The sequence below is a fragment of the Hakea prostrata genome, chromosome 8, assembly GCF_041222555.1.
Source record: "Hakea prostrata isolate BN-2017 chromosome 8, UWA_Hpros_2, whole genome shotgun sequence".
Classification (NCBI taxonomy): domain Eukaryota; kingdom Viridiplantae; phylum Streptophyta; class Magnoliopsida; order Proteales; family Proteaceae; genus Hakea; species Hakea prostrata.
The window spans coordinates 5002572-5026403 of record NC_142607.1 but is presented as its reverse complement, the minus strand read 5'-3'; the positions used below and the strand labels follow the sequence as shown (position 1 = coordinate 5026403).

Here is a 23832-nt window from a genome sequence, read left to right as displayed (position 1 = left end):
AGAAAAGATTCCATCGCGTGCTTTTTGGTTGGTTGGAAGAGTGAAAATGTGATGCACTGCACAGTATAATGATTAACATGATCCTGTGTGTCACAGAATAAAAGTAAGATTAGAAAAAGATTCTATTTGAAATAATTTGCTGAGGGTACCCTAATCTTGCATCACTTAAAGGATTCGACGGCCCAGATCTCACCTACACTTTAAAGTGGATATTCAATGGTTGTGTGATTAGATCCTCTTTGGGACTCATCCAAAAGATGAAGTCCAACGGTTCTTGTCCTTCAACATTCATCCTCTTTAAAAGCTCGAATTTGGGCGAAACAAAAGTGAATTTTTGAGGTTTTTGGCTTGAGGAGATTAAGAAAAACGAGGAGAAGCCAAGAAGCAGGATTGGTATGGAGAACCAGCTCGGATGCTTATTTTGGTGAAAATATTGAAAAAGAAAGAAAGTAATCTATTGTAATCTCCCTCATTTGAAACTGGAGTGGGTGCTCCATTTTTGAATGCATTGAGAGTGGGTACTCTTTGATCATTGTATTGATCAAGATTATAGTTGAAAAGTATTAAGTAAATACGAAGCTCTATCTTGGGTATTATTCCGTGGATGTAGGCAATCTAGCCGAACCACATAAATTTGATGTCTTGTGTTTCTAGTTTATTTTCCATTGCATATATTAGAGTGCTTTGATTGTAGAGTGATAGTGCATTGTCTAGTAGACCTAACCACATTGTGGTGTGTATTGGACATGCCCTTGTGTAAATGATAACAATAGGATTATCTTGACCAACCTTGTCTTGAGCTTAAAGCCTCACATCAAAGAAAAGTTTAGAAAGACACTAATCCTAAGAATAACAAACTTCATTCAACCTCCACATCAACTATTTCCATTTAATCAACAAGTTTACTCTGTGGCTGTACTTGTACTTTTCTTGTTTCTTAACCAAGTTCAACAAATAAGAATTTTCAAGTCCTCCAGAAATTTCATGCTCAGACCCTGCCAAACATAGGAGTCTTGTGCACTGGATACAACATTTTTTTACCCTTTGTCTCTATTTGTACCTTCGCCACTGTTTGAAGTGAGCTCAATCACATAAGAACCACTAGGGCCTTCAGAAATTCCATGCTCCAGTTCACCACTTGTAGGCTGTTCATTTTGTTTTGGTGGTTCCTTTTTATACAAGTAGCATGTCATGATAATTGCCCACCATAAAATTTGTCTTTTGGATGTTTTCCTTGTTTCCATTATTCTTTTATAGACAAAAGACAAAAAGAATAAGATGAGTGCTAGGGTTGAAGCTAATCCTAAAATGATGTAGATGCTACGAAAGCTACGAAGATGCAGTCTACTTGACGTTACATTAGTTGCAAGAGGCTCAACACATGCTTCATTCCCAAACCATTTGTTCTCAAGGTTGTTTATATGGTCTCCTTCAGTAAAGTTAAGGACAGCCTCAGAAATGTTCTCTAGAAGAGGAAAATCTTTCGCAAACACCTAGATTGGAGAAAGTATATTAATCAGTAAAAGGAATATTACCACTAGACAGTAAAAAAGGGGAGTGGGTGGGGGGAGAGAGAGAGACATACAAAGCCAAAGCCTCCTGTTCTGTATGTTGGTCCTGCAACAGTGAATTGACGACAATACTTTGAAAGGAAGACATTAATGTATGGTATTTCATCGACAATTGCTGAAACACTTCCATTTTTAAGAGCGTTTGCATAGTCTTCTATTGAAGAAAGCTTCCTGAGCCTTGAATCTTCAAATCCCCTGCTTTTTAGAAGATCAAACACAAAAGATCCATCGTGATATCCAACATGCTTTCCATCTCTATAAATAGATTCCAAATTTGTTACAGTCGGTTGTAATTTTTCAACAGTTAAAATAGAGGTCAGATTTGCTGTATAACTGCTCACAAGTATGAACACAGCAAAGGTCCACAGGCTCACAATGAATCTAGAATAGTTGCTCTGGAGCTTCTCCTCTGCAGCATAGAATGACGTTCTGTGAGTTCCTTTTGCATACAAACTGAAACATACATACACAAATGATGGACTAAAACCAGAAGCAGAGAAAATATACAAGAAACTTACGACTTGAGAAAACATATATGGAGAAAGCATATGACAAGATCTTTCCAACCAACTCGGAAGTTGTGCCTTGGAATTCAGGGTTTTTCCTACACTCAAAGATCCAAACCAGAAACCCTTTTAAGATAATGATTAAAATTGTGGTCAACCACAGTTCTGTTGTTAATGGCTTCATGAACCACCATAAGCTCCCAGTGTCATCTTCTTCCTTTATAGGCACAACCATGCGAACTCCAGAGACAGTATATGGTTGGGTGAGGCCAACATATTTTGATCTATTTGCTAAGATTGTGATATCTCCAATAACTGCATCATATACCTGTTAATAATCTCACCTTTCAGTCATGTATGAATGAAAAAAAATAAAAATGAAATGAATAACTTAAATTAGGTTGATATGAACAGCTTCTAATGTTTTAGCTCACCTTGTAATATACTTGTTGTATAAGTTCATTATAGTCTCCTTTAGGATCACCATTCTCATTCTCATACGGGAAAAATTCATAAGCGCCTTTGTATGGCAAGCTCTTCATAACATTTTCAAAGACTTCATATGAGAAACCAGTCACAATTGGCTTCTTGTCGTTGGGACTGCGACTGATGTTAATGAATTCAGGAAATGCTGTCTTGACAGGCACCCCAATTTTCAAAACATATTCACTGGATGTAGCTTCAAGTACTGATCTGGGCTGTTGAACAGCCCGAAGATTGTTCTTTCCTGCAGTACCAATTGAATCAAAACTCCAAAACAGACCGTCCCTTGGATTCCAATACCCAATTTTCTGACTTTCCTCTTTCACATTAACTATCTCAAAGCTGGAAGATTGTAACTCACCATTCTCCAAATGAATTTCACCACTTACTCCAGTTCTGTATCTGGTTGCTTTGATATGTTTCAAAATGTCTGAACCCATCTTTGAAACACTCATATTAAACAGTTCTATTGATGATGAATGTAGTGCTGGTGCCCATGGTGGCTTTCCTTTTAAGCACAAACTAGCTCTATTAACTGCCTTTGCAGTCACAAATGTTGCATCATATGCCCATAGCCCGTACACATTGAGCTCCAATCTCTCCTTTGAATGATCTTTTTCAAATTGCTTCCTCCACTGTGACATAAATCTTAGGTGTCGTCTGGATGATGGTACATGAATTTGAATGCCTACAACATCTTTCATTGAACTAAGTACAGAAGTCTTCATGTACTTCGTGAGTTCTGCAAGCTCATTCATTAAAATCCATTTGTATGAAAATCCAGATTTCATCATCCCCATCTCCTTGACCTGTAAAAAAAATCGATTTCCAAGGGGCAAATTTAGATGAACAATGAAAACTCCTCTGGTGGTTTTACCTCCTAATTCGTGCAAAATAGCCTCAATCTCTGACCCTTTCATATCATGGTGCAGCACAATTTGTCTAACAACTTGAGTGCCAATTTCTTGAATGTCATCAATAAGGTATGGTATTGCTGCAGTCCCACTATGGCTATCATCATGGATAAGAGTTACTTCTTTGTATTCATAAGCTTTAAGAACTGCAGTAATGGCTTTAACTTGAGATGAATCATTTTGAGCAAATCGGATAAAATAAGGGAACCAAGTTGGTGAAAGAGAAGAGCTAATAGCAGAGAAAGATATGATGGGTACATTAGCCTTGCTTCCCATCTTAGCCAAGAACTCTGATTCATCTGATGTTTGAGGTCCAATAATTGCTTGTACTCCAATATTTTTAATCAAATCCAGTGCTGCATGAAGTATCAATGAGACTTTTAATATTAAGAGACATGAAAGTGGAGAAATTAGATTTCTTCATTTTTATTTTTTAATGGACAAATATGAATTTTCATTTCTATTACTTGAATATGTTCATCAAAGCTCAGAGGAATTCAGATCCTCCACCCGGGCAGGCCGTCCCCCCATTCTGCCATCCTCACAGTTGGGCTGACACAAGCCTACCTGTGTACTATGATCAGGCCATGTGTGAGATTGGATGGATGAGAGGCAGGCCGCCCGGTGAAGGGGATCTGGACTCAGCTCTGAGTGAGGCACAGATAGATTTCTACTTTTTGGGAATTGAGTTTTTAATTTTCTCCATTGCTCCTGATCATATCTTGACTTCATCTTTGTTCAATGGAGACAGTTTTTCAACTTACAAATCAGTAGTTGTTAACAAGAAAACCCCCAAAATAAAAATGGATGTGAGAGGCATACCTGCAGATGCCGCACTAACTGCATCTCCTCTTGAATCTCTGAAATGAAGAACAATCTTTGAGTTATGCTTAGGATGAAAAGCATAGAAATCTGAGACTGCCATGGAGATGCATCTTTGTGCAACTTTTCCAATCACTGAATCCAAATCAAGAACCACACCAACATGAAACAAGTTTGGTTTGTTGGGATTGCAATCTTGAACTGTGGTGGGAGCAGCATGAGAACTCATCAAAAAAGTGAAGAAGAGAACAAAAAAAGAGAAGCTATTATTCTTCATCTGAAACAAAAATTGCAGTTTTGAAAAGACTTGAAACCAAGTTCCATATATGGAGTGCCATGAGAAATTTCGTGATCAGTTCTCTGAAGAGTTGAAGTGAAGCTCCGTCAAGGTAAAAGGTTCAATTCTTTGACTTCGGAGATATTCGATCTGTAGAAATTTGTAGTCAATCATTGCGTGCTTCTTCTTCTTCTTTTATTTTATTTTTTTATTTTTTTTGTGTGGTAAACAATATTCCGTCCATTTTCTTTCTTTTTCTTTTTTTTCTTTTTTCTTTTTCTTTCTTTTTTTTTTTTTTTTGTGGTAAACAATCATTGCGTCCATTTTTGGTAATATCTAGTTTTTGGTAATATCTAGAGTCAGCTTAAACAAATAAGATTTTCTCCTTTACAACGTCTCTTCTGTTCCTGACTTCCTTGTTCCTTCTGCAACCCATGCTTTTGCCCTTTTGCCCTCCCTGGACCGGGTCTCTCGGCCCATCTTCAATTCACAAGCTCATTTTTCATTCGTTATCGGATTCACATCCTCTGTAATTCCATTCCCTACAATTCCCTGCAATTCCCATATAGGATTGTGTCGTATGGCATTAAGTAATCCTATGGTCACCCAATTCAAATTAAATCTGATTTTTATTTAAACCCATTCCTCTCTCCTCTCTCTTATTGAAATTTAGAAAAATCCTTAAATCTCTGCAATTTCTTCTCTCACTCTCTCTTCTATGTTCATGGCTCTCACTTCTCTTTTTACAAAATTCAAAAAAAAAAAAGCCTTGGATTTAGGATACCCTAGATTTGCAGCAATTTTCTCTCTTCTATGTTCACGGCTTTGTCCTCTCTCTCCTCACGAAATTTAAAATACCCTGGAATTGCAGTGAGGATAGAGATTGAACTGGAGACTAATTTAAATGAGGCGACAAAAGCTTTGCAATTAGTCGTACAGATGAGGGTTTCATTTACATATCATCTGCTGTTGATGATAAAAACAAGAGCAAATTGCACTGACACCCCAAAATGAAGGATTTAAAGCACTGACACCCCACTTTATGTTTAAAAAACACTAACACCCTAGTTCATTTAAACATGTTAGTCCATTTTGTTAGTGAAACCGTTAACTCATTATTATTTTTTTTTTAAATTTCAAAAATACTCTTACCAAAATCTGAGGAGAAAAAATGGGCCAAATCTATTCTCTCTCCTCACTCGGTTCTCCGCTGCTTCACATCTCTGCCTTCAGTTCCCTCCAGCAATGTCGCAGCCACGATTACCGCCTCTGGACTAGAAGACCATAGAGCCTAAAGAGTTTCAAATACTAAGAACAATGAATTCATTACACCAGATGGTCTTGGCTTTCCATTCTTCACTGGATTCCACCTCAGTAGACCATATTATCACCGCTGAGAAGCCCTCCTTTAACCCTAACATTTTAACTTACCTTTGGTTCTCTCCATGTTGGAATTGAGATTTCTACGTTTTAGGATGATTAAGCCTACCATTGAATTGAATATTGATGTTATGCTTTGAATTCTTCAGTTTTGTTTTCTCAAGGTATTAGGTGTTACACCCTGTGCATCCTGATTATTGAAACTATTCTAGTTTCTTGAATATTTTTAAATTTCTAGCTTTATGAACCCTAGCTTTGCAATTCTGTTTCTTGCCGATTCTTCCATTCCAGAAGCGGTAATCGTGGTGGCTGCATCGTTGGCACTGCCGGAACTGAAGGTGGAGAGGTGAAGCGGATAACTGAGTGAGGAGAGAGAATAGATTTGGCCCTTTTTTTTCCTCAGATTTTGATAAGGGTATTTTTAGAATTTTAAAATAATAATAATGAGTTAACGGTTTCACTAACGGAATGGACTAACATGTTTAATGAATTGGGGTGTCCGTGTGTTTTAAATATAAAGTGGGGTGTCAGTGCTTTAAGGCTTCTATTTTGGGGTGTTAGTGCAATTTGCTCTAAAAACAATAAACTTACATCTACACGAGCAGAACTTGGAGATCTGTATATATATATATATATATATATATATTTTTTTTTTTGGCTAGCACTTGGAAATCTTTACAAGAGAGGCACGAAAGCATCTAAGCTCCCGGTGATCTCAAGAGCATCAAACCAGAAAATCCTTCCATGGATGGTTTCCTCAGCAGGGGCAAAACGTTGCTTTGACACGGTATCCACAAGTTATCGTTACATCGCCATGCCTTGCGGCCAATTTCCATCCATGTATTCATGTGGGATTGCACATTGGATTCTTGTAAGGAGGCAGTGGCAAGTTTAAGGTCAAGCACACCGCCTGCAAATCCAGGGCTTTTTCCCAATTTCATGAAGAGAGGAGAGAAAATCGCTGCAAATCGAGGGCTTTTTTCCAATTTCGTGAAGAGAGATGAAAGAGTTCATGAGCATAGAAGAGTCGAGAGAGTGAGAGACGAGAATATCTCAAAGATTTAGGGATTTTTCTAAATAATTCCTAAATTTCAGGAAGAGAGAGGAGAGAGGAAAATATGGGTGAGTTTAAATAAAAATCAAATTTAATTTGAATTGGGTGACCGTAGGATTACTTAATGCCACACAGCACAATTCTATATGGGAATTACAGGGAATTGTAGGGAAGGGAATTACAGAGGATGTGAATCCAAGTCCTTCGTTATCTGGGCACTCCCCACCTATTTAGCCCTGTCCATAGACCTTCTTAGTCCATCCTGACCCCTATCTACCCCTCTCCTTTGTCTGAGTCTCTTTCACCTACTATTGATCCTTCGATTCTTTGGAGTTTTAAGGCTGGATGGCCAATAGTGAAACTCTTCACCTCCGCTTTGGAGTAGCTGACATAGCATTCATTCTAATCAAGGATGCCACAACTTGGATGGATTATATAGTCGAGTTCAATCTTCCAGAAGAAAAAGAAGAACGATATGAAAAGCTAGCTCTCTCTCTCTCTCTTGGATGAAGATTATATAGTCGAGTTCATTCTTCTAGAAGAACAAGATGAAAAGCGCTTATATATATAAAAGCATGTACTCCTCTTTCATAGCAAATCTTTTGTTGTCCTTCTCTTTTTTGAAATACGTTTCTTTTTGTACTATTTTTTCCTTTTCTTTATTTATTTTTGTAGGGATATTTTTGACATTTTAGTTTTAACAATTAATAATAGTATGATTTATATATATATATATATATATATATATATCATATTATTTTATTATAAAAGTATATCAGAGTGTGGTTTTTATCGATCATTTTATGCATCCATTTGCATCCGGATATTATGAAGGTAATCTTTCTCTTAAAATCAAACTCTGGAAATTATGGTTTATATTCCATTTAGAATGCAGTCTAAAAGTAAAACTCTAGATTCCAAGCATAAAGCTTCAAAGTGGGGTAGCACCTATAGCCTGTCGCAGCAATAAGTGTGGATCTTTGAGAATTACTTGGTGTACAACGTTATAATGGAATTTTACTTTAAAACGCCAGTAATGACCACGAGAAAGTCACTCTTTCAGTATCTTTGCATTCATATAGTGTAAATTTGCATTTACTCTAAGCCAATGAAGTCTCATCTCAATTATGACGGTAGTACTGAGTAGGAATACACAAAATTATTGTTCACGTTAAAATTTTCTCTGCTCACTATTCACTTACTATTAAGGTACTATTCTCTTTCACTATTCATGTTCACTATTCACGTTCACTATTCTCGATCACTATTCACTATTCACTATTCACCTTACTATTCACAGATAGACTTTTTGATAAATTACAATCATAAGTGATTTAATAAATTTACTATTCATCTTTACTATTCAAGTTTTTGTTCTCCACAGTACTATATTAGTTTCACTGTTATTAAATCTTCTTTTGATTGCCATTAATACTATGAGCACAATGAAAGATATGATCAATTTATATACTGTGTATATTGCTGCTTTGCATAAGTGTCATTCATTAAGTGGAATAGCTTTAGTATTTGATAGTCTGATCGAATATTATAAGTCTATTGTGAACAATATAGAGATTTCTAAACATTTCACTACAAGAAAACGGATTTACGACGGCGTTTTCAGCCAAAAGACAAAAAACGCCGCCGTAAACCTTTCCCGACGGTTCGAAGACGCCGCAACAAACGCCGGCAAAAGCACCGCCGTATTGTTATAGCGGCATTAAATTGAAGCGCCGGTGATAGGCACCTACGACGGCACTTTTAACGGCATTTCTATAAAACGCCGTTAAATATGTTTGTTGCGGCATTTTTAAAAAAGCCGTGAAAAGTTATTTTTGCGGCGTTATAGTTATTTTAATGGCGGCGTTTTTGACAACCACCGGCATATACTACTTTATGCCGGCGTTTTTTATAAACGCCGGTGTATAATACTTATGCCGGCGTTTGTACAAACGCCGGGATAGGTTTTTTAAATTAAAAAAAATATATTCCAAGAAGCCAAATTTAATTCCATCAATCTAAATTCAATTTACAAATGATTATCCAATTCCATCAATCCAAATTCAATTTTACAAATGACTTCATTTACAATCTACTTTACAATTTTCATTTTTATACTTGCCCTCCAGTGAGCTTCTTCACCATAGATAATATCAACTCCATATCATCACTTCTCCAACTTACTCCAAGTGAAGACTCTTTCTTTTCCCTCTCAACAAGACTCTGAGCACTCAAAACAAACTTGACACCTCTTCAGCTATGTTGATGATCTGACAAATTAACAAGAACACAAAACAATATTTCAATAGTTATTCCCTTAAAACATTCCCTTCATTTATATGAACAAAATGACTACAGTACTGGCCATGGACATAAAATAATCAATCCAACAGGCAGTGAAAATATCCCTTCTAACCAATATAAAATTAACATAAACAACAGAAGAGTGTAATACATCTTTTCCATGTGTGGATCCCTACATGGTAGACAAAAATAAAAGTTCCAGCTTGATAGGGGAAAAAGGAAATAGAAATGCATAGATAATCCTATAAGCAAGTAAAAATTATTTCACGATGGAGAAGTTTCAAGTACCTCAAGTTCAACTTTTTCACTGCAAAAGGCCATTTCAGACATCAGCTCATATACAACTGGATTTTGTTATATTCCTTCCATGCACATGCCAACCCCAACCTATTTGAAGAACATGGACAATAAGATTTCAAAGTAGTTGAAACTATTGGATGAAATTGGGGAAGAAATCAACAAGCATTAAGAAAAGGATACATGTTGTTTACATACTGAAAGAAAGAAGCTCTTCCAAACTTAATTAGATGCGACGCTTTGGTCATAGTTTACCCTATGCTATAGATGAATAATAAAGTAAAAAAGAATCAAAACCATAGGTATGAAAAACAGCACAAGGGAGAGTTCTTCCCAAATTGAGAAACTAGCTAGATCCATAGTGCAACAGTATACTCTGTATGGTTAGTACAACAGAAACTTATGTATGCTAAGGGTGAAACATGAAGGAGAAATAAACAATTTCCAGACAAATCTAAATGATTGATGTTTTGAAGTCTGTTTGGGACTTTATGCAGCCGCACAAGAACACTTTCCTTTTATTTTTTGAGTCCCTAGAGGACTCCTATTGTTAGGTTGTTAAGCCCTTCTATTTATTCCCCAAACATGGTGGAATAGAGTAGCCAACTTTATACTAATTCTGAATTCAGTTTTGACTGAGAGTAACTACCATCATGGAAAGTGTTGGTGTTAGAAATCCAAGACTGTTTGGGGTATTGGTGTTCAAAATCCAGCCAATGCAGCCGAGGTGTTTTAATTCGTAGGTGTAAAGAGAAACTTGGTGCTTAAAATCCATGCCTTCAAACAAAAGGAAGCTCCAACCTATCCTCTTCAACAGTCCATCCTCCATTGAAGCAAAATTTGGACCTAATTCCCCTGCGCTCTTCCTGATTATGCTTTCTTATTTTGAAGAGACCCATTGACTTCTAGTTGCGCTCCATTGAACCTGCAAGTATTTCTTTCAGATAGCCCTTAACCATCTCCTCTGAATTCTCTCACCTTTTTATTAGGTTAAAGGGTATGAATATATATAAAAAGTGAAAATGGTGTACTAGCATAGTTTTTCCCTTTCAACATATGAGGAATGGTTTCTTGGATGACCCCACATAGGAATGCCTTCAACATTGCAGATTAGATGAGCACATTTAGTAGGCAACTGTCCTGAAGGCCTCGTCTCAGTTTTTCACCTTGAATGCCTTCTAATACCAATTGGACCTCTCCACTTGGCTGAAGCTTTTGGTTTGGAAAGCTTACCATGGTATCACAACCATCTTCAATACCTTGATAATATGTTAGTGTACAACCAATTATGAGAAGCCGCTAGTGCTCTATGTGTAGCACCAAAGAGGACCAACAAGTGAGGGGGGGTGTCTATGATTGATCTGACATCAACCAAGTTGGGAGTTTGGATGACCTTGTATGCCAGTTGGGCCTTTCCACCTAATAGCTTAAGCTTTTGGTTGGATGACTCAATATTCAAGGTGGAAAAGGCTGATATATTATTGTTTTTTTTTCTTTCTTTCTCCCCCTTCTTCTTCTAACAGAAAAATAACCATCACTGTAGTTGATAGCTTAAAAAATCTCAAGATGAATCAGATGTCAGAAAAACAAATGCAGGTAGTTGATAGCTTAAAAAATGAAAAAAAAATGCTTGAAAATCAGGTTTCAGAAATGGAGGAAGTGATAGAAGCATTACAAAACAAAAGATCTCAGCATAAATCAGATGTCAGGAAAGCAAATTTCGGATATGGAAGGGGTGATAAAAGAAATAAGAAGGGAAAATGAGTTCCTAAGAAATCATCCTTTATCTTCCAATAACTTTATTGATCAACTGGAAAGAATTGTGCTGAGTGAGGACTTAAATGATCAGTAGGACCTGCTCAGAGATGCTAGATAATTTTCATAATGCTATTATTCAAGTACACAGTATCATTCTGTAATGTATGAGTGAATCCCAACCCCAAAATAACCATCACTGTTTAGGTATTTAGCATAAATGGCTATCATTAGTAAGTCTTGTTCTGTTTTAGTAATCCTAATGCAACCTTGTCTTTTATGTGAATATATTCTTTCTTTTTCACAGCAAAAGCTTCTTTTCCCAGAAGGTGAAAATTGATGTTTCTAGCATCAATCCAATGAACTCCTATTTTCCCGACAGGTTTCCAGCCTGTTGGGTTCAGGTTGAGCTTACCCAGCTTGATGAGCATTTTGTCTTAGTGAGACCTTCCTCATTTCTTCTATTTTATGTTTCACTATGTGAGACCCCGTATATTGGAGGGGGGGGGGTGTTAGGGCTTGAATAGAAGTTCAAACTCAATGACTGGCTGTAGATTTAGCTTACCTTAGGTGAATCATGTAAATCTGTGTTTTGAACACATGCATTTGATCAATCGTAGACTCCAATACTTCCTTCATTGTCAATTACGGATGCATGCTGCATCTCTTTGCTTAATTTTTTTTGTTGGAGCCTTGCATTACTCTGTCAGGTTGCTTCAGCAATTGCTTTACTAGTTAAGGGTGGTTGCATTCACCTACTTATGGTTGTGTTGACAATCAGGTCTCAATAGCTTAGTTCTGTGACATTAAGCCAGTTCATACTGTATTTTTCTCTCTCTGATAAAATTAAGTAATTGTGTAGGAGAGCAACTATATGAGTCATTGCCTGACTAAACCTAAACACTTAATCTAAGCCATACCCTGAAAGCATGCAAGGCATTCAATTAGTCCTGTCAAAGTCCAACTGATATGAGCACCAAAATAATTTTGCTTCAAGGCCCTATACAGTTCCATCTCTGGTATCAATCTTAATTACGCTTCTAAACTCCCTAGCGCTTGTGGTAACAACAACTTCCATTACAAGATCAGCACCTCCACTGACTACTCTTAAGTCTTTTCATGGTAAAACTGATTGAATTTAAACCCAAAAAGATTAAGATTGACCCTTAAACAAATATAACCATGGCATTCTTTCACTGCATTTATATCTTAACAGCTATTTAAGATCCTGTTTTATTACAAAACACCATTTACTAGGCCCGTATGTAAGTTGTAAGCTTTGGTATATCTACAGAATTGCCATTACTTCTCATATTTGGGATGTTTAGTTTTTGGGTGAGCCTATGACCAATCCCAAGGCAGGTTTTCAAACCCAAGATTGTGTTGCAGTGTGATAGGACCCTGGAATTAGGCCATGTGCTCCTTGGGGGGGGGGGGGAGGCGAGGGCTCAGGGGTTCTAAATATGGAGAAATCGAGAGTAGAGGAATCGAGCATTTTTTGTAGTATGAGTCAGGGCAGCCTCTGGCTGAGGACGCTGTGAGGTGTAGGGGGTGACTAGTGCCATTAAAGCCAGAATTTCTTGTGTAATTCCTCTGTTTTGTGTTGAATTCCATTGGTGAATTGAAGGTTCTTATCACAGTGCCTAGGGAAGATATACAATGGCATTATATCAATATGCAGAATTTTTCTTTGAGCTGCTGAAGCTAAAGGGTAGTCATCAGGTATCTTATGACAGTACCTGGAGATTAAGAAACATACAATTTATTGCTGGAGATTAAGATTAAATGATGTGTTCTCAAATAGATTAGGTTTTAAAAAACCAGACTTGAGAGATTAGAACTAATTTCAAGAGTCAACTAAAGTGATACACTTCCACTTTTATCTTTTAAGGATTCCTGTTGGTCTTATACAGAACTGGTGAACCCTTACTAAAATGAAGCCCTCTTTTTGTTCTTCCTGGTTGGTTAGCAGAGTGGACTTGTCTCTCTCTCTTTCTGCCTTTTCTGGGTTATGGAATGGGAAAGACAGGATTTATAGCTCTAATGAAAGCACCCATATAAAGATGAAACGGATTCAGGCAAGGAAATCCAGTTGATATGATTCAAAACTAATAGAAAGAGCTAAACAACATTGAGATTGGATCCATGTATGATAAACAAAACACATAGAAAGAAAAATAAAAGTGTCCTCTTAGATTGACAAAAACAAAGTGAATCATATATTTCACATGCTGAAGTGTCTTTAATCTTAAACAAGAGGAAGAAGTTGAAAAACTAAGGTACAGAGAAGAGACAAGAGGAAGAAGTTTAGGAAGATGAAAATAACCTTCAAATTTTTGTGGATTCTGCAGTCCAACTCTAGCAAGGACACGGCTTCAATTATCAGCTGTACAAATAAAATGTCAATAATTTATAACATAAAGAAACCAATAAAATTCATAAAGACATTTCACACTTACATAAGTGAGTTGAACCTTGTGAACCAAACCTATCCATTACAAGTTGAGTTAATCGGGTGATGTCATGTCTCATGTCTTTGACCTCATTCTCCAACTTTTCAATTTTTTGCTGACTTTTTTCTCTTTCCAATCGTATATCAATGTCTTTCTGAGTGAGGCATCGACTAGCAAGTGTAACTCCTACACCTACACCACGAACCCGCCCCGGACGTTCCTTCCCAATGACTACCTCAAAAGCATTGTCTTGGGCAGCAGAAGTGTCTCTTACCTCTGGAAGTTGTTTCTCTAATTCGTTATCAAGTTTTTCCTATAAACAAATATAAAATAAGTTAGTTTATACCATGATAGAAAATATTAGTATTCTCTATAAGCTAAATTTAATTGAAACAAAAGATCATACCGCAATCTCTCTGGCAGTTGGATTTATGAAGCTACCATCTTTTCTTTGGCGAGTTCTCTTATAAAATTTAACTCTGGTAACATCCTCACCTTTAGCCTTCTAAACAACCAAACATGACAAAAGATTAAAATCATGTGAATAAGAAACTCACCATCTCATGTGCAAGTTGTGTACTGGTTTGTGAATTAAATCAGTTACAAAACCAAAATCAGATAATTGGACTAGGACAACAGGTGGCTGACTCAACTTAGAAGACATAACTACGTCACATGCGTATTAAGTAGAGTGAACCCGAGCACAACTACTTGACTTTATCAAATTAACAAAACAAGGACACAGAAATGAAACCAAGTAAAATCACAAACAAAATAGTAGCAAATTAAGCCATGGTTTGGTCTGCTCTCTTGACTTCTTGGGAAATGTAGCTAATGCTTTCTTTTTTTGACATATCTTACTTTAGCTTACTTTTCTTGTAGATTTGTTCAAGAAAAGTAGACATTGATATTAAAGGACAAGGGGTGGGACTGAAAGTGTTCCTAAAAATTAACCCAGCATATGAGACGATGTAGACATATCAACTAAATTTGATTCTTCAATGAACAACCCACATGGTAATTATGGCTGGTTATCAAGTAGATTAATTTCTGATCCTTAATGTCACTAAAATCTCATCGACTTCATAATTTCTCCATTTTCACAAGATGTGAATAACAAACTTACCATCTCATGTTCAAGTTGTGCAAAACTCATCCGACCAGTTGTATGAGATATATTTTGTTTTTCTCTGGTCCTTTTATTCTTTGCAGACATTTCCTACCATATATCAAACACATGTTTGTCATATATTTTATAAGTAAATGGGTAAAGTAAAAATAGAATTCTATTATGATAAAAAAATATTAAAATCACAGGACTGCTTAAAAAATTGTATACCTTCCACTCTTCAGATGTCCACTTGACTTTGAGGTACTCCCATTGATTTGATGGAACCTCTATGGGACTAGTAGGACGAGGAGCATCATAAATGTTCGCGTATTTTTCTTTTGTCTCTCTCAATAATTTTACCTTAAAATCCTTCCATGCATGACCTAACTTCATTAAAAAAATGTGTCGACCTTCATCTGGCACATTAAATTTATCCTAATAAAGAAGATACATTAGTAGATGTCAAATCCCATGAATTAATAACATAAATAAGATAATAAAGGATGTCATTATACCTTAAGTCTGGCCCATGCATCTAATTTGTGATGTAATGGAACCTTTCTCCAATCTGAATAGTTCAATGGTAACTTGACTGGATCCCTAGCAAGTATCCCTATGTACGTGGATGCCTCAGTACTACATTTTCCAACCATAGTGTTGTCTTCATTGAGACCCACATCTTTCTTCCCAACTATGTCGTTGATTTTTTTTCCTATGGTACGCCCTCGCCCTCTTTTATGCCCTACATTTGAAAAATGTGACAACATTAGTGTCTATCCCAGTATAAGTTACAACAATCATTTTATGTATGCTTGAAATTGAAAAGTAGAATCAAATATTGTACCTGAAGAGGACGCAGTCGTACCATGGTCAACATCGCTTTGGTCCTCGTGGTTCAAAGCATTATCATAATCAGAATCTTCATAATTCTCATCCATCATTTAACAAGAATCTATGTATCCAAACAATGATCAGTTAAAAAACCATCAATATCCAACACAAAAAAATACATGTTAAGAATTATAGATCCTCACACTAAGAATGAAACTAGTTAGAACAAAAGGTGATAAGATGTTGAATTCCAATCCATAATGACAAACACAAATCTGATATGAATAGGGTAACAGGGAGGAAAAGGCAAAATTCGAATATTTTCAATCTTCATGGGATGTAACAAAAATAATGGGGAAAGGATAACCAAGATGAAAATCAAAATATGGATTGGATCCTAAAAGAATCTTTTCTATCTCCTTGTTCTTTCCTCTTATTTCTTTCTTTTTATTCTCATTTTTTCCTGTCTTTTCATTTTTAAACATAGCATACTATTATTACATTCAACTTTAGGAGATCCAATCAGATAAGGATTCTAATCATTCTATTACATTCAAAGTGGACTCTTAATAAAGAAACAATTCCTGACTAAAAAAGATAGGGAATCCTATCCTACGTCAACTATGACTCTTGACTCTTTCAAACATAGCTTCAACTCACAATAAAAGACTCCAAACAACTTCAAATTGCATTCAGACTGACTTGAATAATTTTTGAAATAAAACCTAATTTAATTTCAGGAGCAAATTGAGGGCTAAAATGCCCAAAATGCCCCTCCTGTAGAGTTTGGCCAGCTTAGGGTTTCAGTCAGGGGATCTTTGTGTTCACATCAAAAGCTTAGTTTGAGAGTTTAATTTCTAAGTCCAAATTCTGTTTTAGCCATAAACAGTAGCTTGATTCAGTCAACCCAAGTTTATTCACTGCTAATCATCTGAAGATCTTGGAAGAACTTGTTCTCATTCACACGAGGCTACATCACTAAGCTTCATCAATTCTGACTGTAGCATCTGGAGATTCTCATGAGCAGCAGTAGCATGATCATAAGAATGTCCTAGTTTATATCCATATTTTGAACAATGCAAGTAGATAGGCTGCATAAGCATTGCTGCAGGGGTATCAACTCTTCGCTCTGAAAATCTTTTAAAGCAGCATTGGAACTGTTGGGTTTGTTAATGGCTTCACTGAAGAGGTATAATTTAAAAACTCGAGAAACCCTAGATCTCTTTCAAAGTAATTTTGTAATCTAATTTGTTACTGCATTGGATCAAGATACAAGTGAACCTATGAATTTGTTTCCCAACAAACCTTGTACTACGAAGATGTGGAAGAGAGGGAAGATGCAGGAACACCACCAATCATCCAGAAGTTAAGAGCAGCACTTGCTTTCTGGGTGAAGGACTTCATTGGCTACAATGTGATAAAAACCAAGAATCATTTCCATATAAGTGCAGCACTTGAAAGACTGCTTCCAAACCCTAACATATCAGTGTTAGGGAACACAAGTGTGCCAAGACAAGCAATCATGTCCTTTGTGATCTTCTCTAGGACTAATCTTCCTCTTTGAATATGATATCTGAAAATGGAACTCATGGTAGAGATGGAAGAGGTAAGCCTCTCCATGGGACTTTCATCGCACAGCTCCTCAGTGACCTCTTTGGCATCCAAGCTAGTCCTGCACGTTATGGCCGCCATTTGCTTGGCTTTGATGAGACACAATCACTAGCTCTTCTCTCTGCTATTCAAAAGGTTCTCATTGCTCCATTGCCGTGTTCTTTCTATGTTGCTTGCTCAGTGATATTGTAACTAGTTTGTCTTGGTTACTCTTGCAGGGCTACAATGATGTAAAACCAGGATTAACCAGTTTAAGTTTCCCTTACTACATGTCAAAAGAGGAGTTTGAATTCATTCTAGCTGCAGTGGAGTTCATTGTGACATATGGTCAGAGGTTCCTTCCACTTTACAGCTTTGATTGGAAAATTGGAAATTGGACCTTCAAATCCAGGGCTTTCATTGAGAACATACTAGGAGAGAATTACCCAGTTGATGATTCAAGAAATTTTTCATTCAGGGAAGCTATTCCTGGCTTACGTATCATTAGCAGTGGCTCATCAAGGGATGGTAGAACTGATAATGTTGATGAGGAAGCCCTTGGAAATATGGGTAAATATGCCCAATACTTAGAGACTGCTAAATATGTGGCAAGCTTCCTCCTCAGTTTCCCTCCCCAGAGGAGGCTTCCAAAAGATTTAGATCCCAATCTAGTGCACTTTAATTAGAGTATAAAGAAGATCTCATTTTTTTTTCATCCATCACATTGAAAGGAAAATGTTCATATTAATGGAGGATTGGTAACCAGTTTATTGAATCTCTTGTATCATGTAACAGTAATCGAATAAATAAATTAGCAACATGAGAAGAGAAGAAGAGCATGATGGTAAAAAGAACAATTCTGTAGTTTTGCAAAAAGCAGAGTGACGTCACCTTTAAGGCTTTAACCATACATGTACACCAATGTTACAACTTCGGGGAGTCTAAATCAGACTCAAAATAAGGAAAAACTTTTCTATGAATATGGAAACATGAAACACCTACCAAATAATGCCACAGACCACTAAAAGAAAGTGTTTTGAAAACAGCGATGACTGATTCTTAAAACTTCACATACCTGCAGGGTGCAAACAGAGTCGGTTGCAGAAAATATTTGCTCCAATTGCTAGAGACAATGAAAAGAATTAGAGTTGATATAACAAGCAGGTTTACAGCATTCATCAAACAAAACCAAAAACAAAAAAAAACCTGCGAGCGTGAGCGAGAGCCCGACAAGAAAACTAATTGAAGCATAAAAGAAATTCATCGCCATTGTTGATCTATACCCCCACAAGAAAAACCCAAAATCCCAATGATTAGAAGGTAGAGCACAGATCTACCAAAAAACCCAAAGCTTATAAAGGAGAAATTTACCAGCAAATGAGAGCAGTGCTTGAAGTCCGACTGCAGTGCTGCAAAGTAGATTATCTACTGCAGATACGGCGACGGCAAATCAGATACCCTTTTCTGATGTCCGACTCTGAAGTCTCATCTTCTAATTGGTTGGTCCAACCTTTGAGCTAAGAGGGCTGGAGAGATAGCGCGACCGAGAGAGACCTGCGAGAGCGTGAGCAACCAGAGTCAGCAAGAGAAAACGTGAGCAAGAGACAGAGCTGGGGATAGTGCGAACCAAAGGGAGAGAACGAGAGAGCTGGAGGCAGTGCACCAGAGGGAGAGAACGAGAGAGCTGGAGGCAGTGAACCAGAGGGAGAGAGGGAGAGAGCTAGAGAGCTGAGGCAAAAAGCGAGAGTGAGAGAGCTGGAGGCAGCGAACCAGAGAAATAGAGTAAGAGAGCGTGAGTGAGGCAGAGATAGAGAGCGATCGGGAAATAAATAGTGGGAGAATGAGTGGGTTTATTCGACTCCCCATCTTCCAAAAGTGAAAAATAGGCGGGAGTGAATTAGAGCAACCAGGCGTTTTACGGAAACGCCGTGATAGACGGAACGATACATTAGGGGCAACCACGGCGTTTTTGTAAACGCCATTAAAAAGACACATACAACATAAAAATATGGGTAATTTTCATCTGGACCCCCTGAGGTTTGGGCTATGTCATTTTTAGTCCAAAAAAATTGAGACTTTGCATCTGCCTCCCCTGTATTATAGAAAAAGTCAATTTAAGGACAAATTATCACTTTTGTGACGAATTTGCCCTTTTTTTTTTTTAATTAAATTTTTTTATTTTTACATTTTAGGGGATTAAAGTTAATTAATTTACAAAATCAGACCCTCTTTCGTTATTCGATTCCCAAATCCCTATCTACCCATTCTAAATTCTTATTTTCCAAATCTTGAAGAGTAGGGAATGGAAAACCAGAATAAGGCAGAAAATCTTGAGTTTCCAGACGAAATAATATGAATAAGGCAGAAAACCTTGAGCTTCCTAATTCTTTACTTTTCAAACAATAATACCAATTCCGCCAAGGCCACAGGACCAGAATGCCATGTTTGCAAGCAAAGTACCTCAGATACACACAAGTAAGATGGGAAGCGGTAAAGCCAGGAAAAACAAAAGAACAAATGTAGGAGAAGCAAAGCCCTAACCTTGACGAGAAGCTTGAGATAAATATCATCAGATTTTGGAGCGGTCGCTTAGTTTTCTTGCTCTTGCCTCCCGCAACCAGATCGATGCCCTGAATCAGAGGAAAATTCTAAATTATCAGATTATGGAAAGTAGAGGAGCTTTAAGCAGGCTTGACATTCTATATAAACCTAAAAGAATGAAACGGCTTTCAGGATGATCTAAGGAGGGATGGAAAAGAAGGTGGATTTTTTAGATGTTATTTCTTCACAGATTAAAGAGATGCAGATAAATCAGATTCACAAACCATTGTCGCCCTCCACGAGTATTAGGGTTCAAACCGAAGGAGACGATGGAAAGTGACTTTGTCGAATATAAGCAATGCAAGCAACATAGGTTAGGATTTGGAGAGGGTGATATCATGACTCGTCTTCTGCTTCGCTCATCGTCTCTTCCTTGGAGACCTGCAACTAACTAATCTTAACCTCTTCGCAAATTAAATTTTGATCGTGGAAACCCTAGATCTCCCCATCGCTTTTCCTGCTCCTCAAAAATGTATAGAGGAAGAAGGGGAGGAGTACATAGGTTTTCATCTATCACTATTCTCCGTCAATCTTCAAATCTGCTTTGGTTCCCTGTAGGTTTTAAGCATTCAAGCGTTGCTGGCATTTGTTACGATTGACATCAATTGGACTTCTAATTTCAGCGTCTTGCTGTTGTTGAATTTGCAGAATTGGAATTCTCGTATTATTTCTTCTGGAAACTCAAGGTTTTCTGCCTTATTCTGGTTTTAATTTTCATTCCCTAATTTTCAACTAGGATTTGGAAAATAAGGATTTAGAATTGGTAGAACCAGGGATTTGGGAATCGGGTAATGAAAAGGGTCTGATTTTGTAAATTAATAAATTTTACCCTTAAAATGTAAAAAAAAAAAAAAATAAGGGCAAATTTGTCATAAAAGTGATAATTTGTCCCTAAATTGACTTTTTCTATAGTACAGGGGAGGCAGATGCAAAGTCTCAATTTTTTTGGACTGAAAATGACATAGACCAAACCTCAGGGGGTCCAGATGAAAATTACCCTAAAAATATTAGAGGGTTGGAGTGAGGTGGTGGTACGAAGTGAGTGTTGGAGTGAGGTGGTGGTACAAAGTGAGTGGACATACCAAAAAACGCCGTTATAAATATACAGACAACGGCGTTTTTTGCTAAACGCCGCTGTAGTCTTACCCGAAGTGCCGCCGTAAGTCCGTTTTCTTGTGGTGTTTGGTAGAACAGGAAATAACTTTACCCATTGAAATTCATGAAATAATATTTGATAAATTAACATCTTCTTTAGAAACAACTCATCCAACCTTATTACAGCAAAAATAACAATTAAAAATTGCTACAAAATTACAAAGACAAAAATTATATATATATTATCTTACAAATTTCTTTGATAATCCCGATAATGAATTACTCTGGTATAAAAATATGAAAATTATAAAAAAATAAAATAAAATAAAATAAAATAAAAAGAATCTATCCCTTTGAAACAATCAAAGTTGATTCTAACAATCCCTAAACAAATACAATGGAAAATACTAAAACAAAAAATAGAAATAAGATATTAGCGAAATATTAGTGATGAAATAATAGAACTAAAAAATAAAATACAACAAAATTATCAAAAAGTACATAAATTAATTGAACAAACTGAAGATCATAATTATGTAATACCTCCTAAAATAAGGAAACAAATAAAGAAAGTTGGAAACAAAAACCAAAATTTTTGGAATAATATAGCTGGACTTATGAAATATTTTGAAACTATTCAAACTAAATTTATAAATTATTTTGAAGAATATAACTGAGAACTAGAATATAATCCTACTTCGACCTTTCAAGAATTTAACTATAATTGTGACTCATTATCCATATAAAATGGAACAAGAAAATAATTATTATAAAAATGAACTAGTATCCTTTAGACAAAATCAAGACTATATAAAAAGTGAATTAGAACAAATCATGTCTGTAACAAACTAATTAAAATTACAACAATTACCGACAAGGGAAGACATACAAAAATTAATATTTTTCTTTGAACAAGAGCAAATTCGACATATCAAATATAAAGAAATATTTGAATTATTAAATAAAATATGTGATGATGTAAATATTAGATGTGATGAAATAATGCAAACAATAGAAAGAGTAGAACAAAAAATAGAAAAACTCGAACATTTAATAAAATTAATTGGAACATGAGTTCTCAAGATAGGTTAAGACACTTAAGAGAAATAAAAAACTTAAGAGATAAAATAAAAGAAACCGAAAATGAAGTAAATTATTTTAGAAGAAAAATGGCAGAAATAAATCATAATGAACCCATAGTTAATATCCCAGTTAATTTATTTTGGAGAATAGATAATCAACTACCAATATTAGTAAAAATATACCAAATAGATAGATTAAAAGTCATCTTAGAATATAAACAAAAAGAATTAGCATAATTTGCAACATGAGTCAAGACACAAATCTTTTTTATTTACAAATATTAAATGAAGCACAAACATATCATAATGATATTGAATGATTAACTAAATATGAAGTTCATCAACAAGTAAATAATATTATGATGAGACAAAATAATGTAATTATATTATATAACTTAGAATGTTAAAATAAATGGATCAACTTCAACAAGACATTCTCCAATTACACTCCATACAACCAAAGAAAACAGATAAAAATGAAATACTTACAAAAATGTAAAATTTAAGTATTAATAAATCAATAGGAGAATCTAGATCCCAACAAATAAATAAATTAGCAACTTTCTTAATAGCAAAAAGATGAGCAAAATGCTAAAAACACTTTCCATAAAAAATAATATGATTGGACAATCATCTAAAACATATGAAAGTCCGCAAGAAAACAAAATAATTGAAATAATAGATATAAATGAAAATATAGAAATTTTTAGGAATGCATTAAATCTATTAAATCCCAATACATTATATAACACGGCTAAATTTCCAAGAGATACAGTATTCATAAAACATAAAAATGAAGAAATCATAAGTTGTTTAGAAGGACAAACAGTTAGATTACCAATAGTAGACAAAGAACTAAAAACATTATTAAAACCAAAGAATATTAAACTAATACATACTAGAATATTTGTGGTTGGAATAAAATCTCTTATAAAAAAACATTTAGGAACAAAAACCTTAGTAACAGTATACGATTCAAGATGGAAAAATACAAATTCAATAATACAATTAATGGAAGTATATATGAACAACAATGTAGGATTAGTATTCTTCACACTTGATATGCTAATAGTTAAAGAAGCATTTATAAATAATATACAAATTGGAATACAAACTAAAGGATATGAAGGATTTATAGGAAATAATCTTATAATTGGTAAATGATTTTTAGGAGCAGGAATGCAAAACTCGACAACAAATTATAAAATAAATATACAAGATATAGTTGAAAGTATGGCGAGTAAAGGTGTTAAAGCCAAAACATCACCCAAAATAGATTTATTCGAATATGCAGGATTACCTTGGAATATTTCACAAATAATACAAAATGAAATTCAAACATTAACTCATTCAGAACATTCTACATATCAAACAGCTAAAGGAGACACAATAATCAAATTCAATAATTATAAAACGGTATCACAATTTAAAAATGATATAGATACAGAATCCGTTAGTGAATAAATAAGTATACATAGTGGAAAACTTTGATGAATACATGGAAAAAATGGATAATCACTTTTCTAATATAAAAGAAAATTTAGCAATATGTCTTAAAATTATGGAAGAAAAAAATAGAAAAACAGAACAAGATATAATTAAAAGATTACAAAAAGAAAAAAATAATAGAAACACACTCTAACATAGAAACATAGTCTATTCTAGAACCATATAATGAATATGTTATAGATCCTGAAGTCGAATAC

The 23832-nt window shown here is 35.5% G+C and overlaps 3 protein-coding genes across 8 annotated transcripts; 1 reads left to right on the top strand and 2 right to left on the bottom strand.

Moving 5' to 3' along the window:
- Positions 1-591: 591 nt before the first annotated feature.
- On the bottom strand, positions 592-4717 carry LOC149006443 (glutamate receptor 2.7-like). Its single transcript, XM_089167442.1, has 5 exons — positions 4297-4717; positions 2512-3830; positions 2090-2405; positions 1586-1980; positions 592-1493 (listed from the first exon to the last, which is right to left on the bottom strand). Exons 1-5 carry the CDS (start codon positions 4571-4573, stop codon positions 1038-1040), a joined length of 2763 nt encoding a protein of 920 aa, XP_089023568.1. The 5' UTR covers positions 4574-4717; the 3' UTR covers positions 592-1037.
- A 4307-nt stretch (positions 4718-9024) lies between these two features.
- On the bottom strand, positions 9025-19125 carry LOC149006441 (uncharacterized). 6 transcript variants are annotated; one of them, XM_089166973.1, is made up of 11 exons: positions 18976-19125; positions 18720-18902; positions 15772-18471; positions 15443-15669; positions 15156-15362; positions 14943-15035; positions 14223-14321; positions 13823-14129; positions 13690-13749; positions 9600-9698; positions 9025-9277 (listed from the first exon to the last, which is right to left on the bottom strand). In XM_089166973.1, exons 3-9 carry the CDS (start codon positions 15866-15868, stop codon positions 13739-13741), a joined length of 1041 nt encoding a protein of 346 aa, XP_089023099.1. In that variant the 5' UTR covers positions 15869-18471; positions 18720-18902; positions 18976-19125; the 3' UTR covers positions 9025-9277; positions 9600-9698; positions 13690-13738. The 6 variants fall into 6 exon arrangements, with proteins under 6 accessions (XP_089023099.1, XP_089023100.1, XP_089023095.1 ...); XM_089166974.1 differs by having other exon boundaries at positions 13852-14129; XM_089166969.1 differs by having other exon boundaries at positions 13690-14129; positions 15772-15879; positions 18424-18471.
- On the top strand, positions 17325-18034 carry LOC149006442 (uncharacterized). The gene is made up of 2 exons (XM_089165422.1): positions 17325-17504; positions 17588-18034. The coding sequence occupies exons 1-2, from the start codon at positions 17325-17327 to the stop codon at positions 18032-18034; spliced, it is 627 nt and encodes a 208-aa protein (XP_089021548.1).
- Positions 19126-23832: the final 4707 nt, after the last annotated feature.